The sequence below is a fragment of the Nicotiana attenuata genome, unplaced genomic scaffold (assembly GCF_001879085.1).
Source record: "Nicotiana attenuata strain UT unplaced genomic scaffold, NIATTr2, whole genome shotgun sequence".
NCBI lineage: Eukaryota > Viridiplantae > Streptophyta > Magnoliopsida > Solanales > Solanaceae > Nicotiana > Nicotiana attenuata.
The window spans coordinates 45,654-49,726 of NW_017673535.1; the positions used below are offsets into that span (position 1 = coordinate 45,654).

A 4,073-nucleotide genomic window follows, 5' to 3' on the forward strand; every position below is an offset into this window, starting at 1 on the left:
TTGAACCTTTAAACCGATAAATAAAAAAACTAAAACTGAAAAATATATTAAAATTTTTTTTTCGGGGGAAGGGGGGGTGCAGAAAAACAAAAAAATAGAAATTTGAAATTGCAATTTAAAAAAATAATGTAAAATTGTTTTGTGGGAGGGGGTGGGGATGGGGTAGGGGTAGGGTAGGGGTGGGTGGAGGGGCAGTAGGGTGGGTGGTAATGGAAAAACTGAAATTTGAAAGAAAAAAAAAAATTTTTTTTGGAGAGAGGGGGTGGGGTGAGTTGGTGAGGTTAGGGAAGGTTGAGAAGGAGTTTTGGAAAATGTTTTCCCTTCTCTCGATAAGGAAAATATTTTCCTCCAATAGGAGAAAAATTAGTTCATAAGGAAAATATTTTTCAAAACATTTAAGCCAACTAAATATGGGAAAATTGGAAAATAATTTTTCGAAAAATATTTTCCTTCGTACCAAACACACCCTTAATTAATGTGGATCGGAGGGAGTAATAATACTTTCATCCCGATTCAATATTCTTTCAATTAGTAAAGTATTAATTAATAGAGAAATAAAGTTCTTAGACAAATCTAAGCCTTCACAAACTCCCAAGAATAGGCAAGAGTAGATAACATAAACAACAGAAAACCAAAATAAAATACGTTGGTCTATGTTAGGCTTTACTTAAGCAGCCTTTGCTGTACAAGCCAAACGAAGAAGACCAGCAATAAGATCTGCATCAGCTTCACTTATTTTCTCTCTAAATCTAAATTCTCTGCCATGGCTTCTCTCATCAGTTGTTATGTTCCATTTTTCTCCCATTTGAACTCTTAGTTTTTTCATGGCCTCCCTTCTTTCAATGTGATCTGTCATCCTGCATTTTGAATAGAAGAAATAATCTTATAAGCAAATAAGATTTACGATGGGTTCTGCAGATTCAACTAAACAGAGATCAGGGACGGAGCCGCAGTGCCGGCGACGGATTCGAACGAACACTAGCTCTGATTCAAATATTGTATTTATTTTTTAAAAATTCATTAATTATGTACAAATATTAATTTAGAAACCAATAATTTAAACATATTAGAATCTCAAACTCATAAGCTTAAAATCCTAGTTTCTTCGCCTCTGACAAAATCGGATGTTCAATTGAACCCAACAGTTTCGACACGAGACAATGTTATATAGTGAAAAACTACTAAAATTCCAACAAATATTGTATTATGAACTCATAAATTCAAAAATAAAATAAGATCAACGGTGCTATAACAACAGCAACAACAACAACAATAACGAACTAGGAATACACGCTTGCTAAAAACTTTAAAGATCAAATACATCAAGTTTAAATCCTAGATCTGTTATACGCATTTGAGGTCATTGATTTCAGACTAAACAATGTATAAGGATACATATACAAAAAAAAACGTGTGCATACTCTTTAGAGAGAGGAAGAGGACGCATGATCCCTGCAAGACATACTGGAAACCCATTGTTTGCCATTTTTTCTTGAGAAAAAGAAAACACTTTCTTTACTTGAGAGAGAAGAGGAAATTAAAATGTTCCTGGATCTTTCTTAAATCTTAACTTTGATGTTGGTATTATTCTCAGGGGGTGTAATGTGATAGAGAAAGAACGAAAGAAAAGAAGAGAAGAGACAGAGAGAAGGTGAAGCTTTAAAAGCAGATATAAAGAACCTTTCATTTTCTTTACATAAAGGGGTGGGCATAATAGAACACATAAAATGGAGTTAATTTTATCCATGGTTATTGAACTTTTGTGTTTGTTATCTAAAAGTTACTTTTCTTTTTTATGTTATGTAAAAATCATTCAACTTTGTGTTCATTACACAAAAGTTACTTTTCTTTCTTTTGTTACACAAAATCATTTTACTTTGCTCTAGTTATCATAAAAGTCACATTTTTTATTTGAAAAGTCTATTATGCCCTTGATATTATATAAACCTTCATATTTATGTAATACCTTCTATATTATATACTATATAATATATTTTTAACTATGTATTTTATTTATAAATAAAATAACTTAATATTATTATATTTATTATTTTTATAATATATTCGTATATTTAATTTTTTCTTAACGTTAATTTTCAAAATATATTAGTAGCGTTATTAAATTTGTCAGTAACTTTAATATATATTAGTAGAGAAATAAATCGGCAAGTACATTTCCGTGAGAAAATTCGCAGGTAAATAAACAAAGAAAATGAGGAATATATCATAGATTAATCTGAAGGAAAATCCCTAGGTACTACATGCGAATTTAGTTGGGAATATTTTCTTGGGGATTTACCTGGGCAATTGGTTATTTGGAAAATTGCACTACTAGAAATTCAAGAAAAATCGTCCAAAAAAATCGACCAAAGTTGGTCGGTAATAGCCAATAACCGTCCAAAACGCGACCATTAACGTGTGGTCGGTATTTTGAGGGTCGGAAGGGCATACCGACCAAAGTTGGTCGGAAACTACCAACCAACTTTGGTCTGTCAATTAAATTCAAAAAAAAGAATTGCTGAAAAAAAGTTGTTTTATAACGCTACTAATATATCTTGAAATATTAAAGTTAAAAAAAAATAAATATACAAATATATTATAAAATTAATAAATAAAATAATATTAAGTTATTTTATTTATAAATAAAATACATAGCTAAAAATATATTATATAGTACTCCCTCCGTTCCAGTTTATGTGAACCTATTTCCTTTTTGGTCGTTTCAAAAAGAATGACCCCTTTCTAAATTTGGAAGTAATTTAGCTTAAACTTATAATTTTACCCTTAATGAGAAGCTTTTATAACCACACAAATACTTTGGGCCCCTTTTTGACTTGTTTAGGACCACAAATTCCAANTGTTTTTTCCCGTATTTCTAGTAATGTAATTTCCCAAATAACCAATTGCCCAGGTAAATCCCCAAGAAATTATCCCCAACTAAATTCTCCTGTAGTACCTAGGGATTTTCCTTCAGATTAACATATGATTTTTTCCCTCATTTTCATTGTTTGTTTACCTGCGAATTTTCTGACGGAAATGTACTTGCCAATTTATTCTCTACTAATATATATTAAAGTTACTGAAAAATTTAATAACGCTACTAATATATTTTGAAAATTAACGTTAATAAAAAATTAAATTAACGAATATATTATAAAAATAAAAAATAAAATGATATTAATTTATTTTATTTATAAATAAAATACATAGCTAAAAATATATTATATAGTATATAATATAGAAGGTATTACATAAATATGAAGGTTTGTATAATATCAAGGCATAATAGACTTTTCAAGTAAAAATATAACTTTTGTGAGAACTATAGCAAAGTAAAATGATTTTTGTGTAACAAAAGAAAGAAAAGTGACTTTTGTGTAATGAATACAAAGTTGAATGATTTTTACGTAACAAAAAAAAATTGGATAACAAACACAAAAATTTAGTGACCATGAATAAAATTATCTCCGTAAAGTGGCGGGCATAGTAGAACAGATAAAATCAGTTAATACTTGTTTCATGCTTTGTCGTTTTCTACCAATTTACTCTATAATAGAATAAAGTCACTCTCGGAAGTAGTTTCAAACTTTTAAATTATCGTGTTACAATTTGTGTGTACTTCTACTAATTTATTAGGCAACTTGCAATATTTCATATTTAGGTGATTTGATAGTGTAAATTTTTTTTATGCTAACAGAATTAACTTAAACTCTTTATTTAGTTAATGACCTTTATATTTTCTCTTTGGAGTCTGCCAGCCTTTTTCTTTTTCTTTTTCTTTCATCATCTACCAGCATTTTATTTAACCTTTTCTTTTGAGGCTATGACGGTACCATTTGCCTTTTACAACCACTTTTGCAATTCATGTATTTTTACTAGAATGTTCTCACAATAACACATATTTTATCTAAGTTATATGTACTTATGGTATTTTTATTATTAGTGTAGTTTTACATATAGTATCATGTTAGTTATACTATTTTATCAAGTTTCCATACATTTCACATTCGGGTAATGAAATTTTGTTGTTCCTTTTTCTTTTTTTTTTTTTTTTTTTTTTTTAGGGGGGGGGT

The 4,073-nt window shown here is 29.1% G+C and overlaps 1 protein-coding gene across 1 annotated transcript; it reads right to left on the minus strand.

Moving 5' to 3' along the window:
- Positions 1-517: 517 nt before the first annotated feature.
- LOC109216647 lies at positions 518-1,671 on the minus strand. Its single transcript, XM_019380822.1, has 2 exons — positions 1,422-1,671; positions 518-857 (listed from the first exon to the last, which is right to left on the minus strand). The coding sequence occupies exons 1-2, from the start codon at positions 1,484-1,486 to the stop codon at positions 668-670; spliced, it is 255 nt and encodes an 84-aa protein (XP_019236367.1). The 5' UTR covers positions 1,487-1,671; the 3' UTR covers positions 518-667.
- Between the last annotated feature and the right edge of the window lie 2,402 nt (positions 1,672-4,073).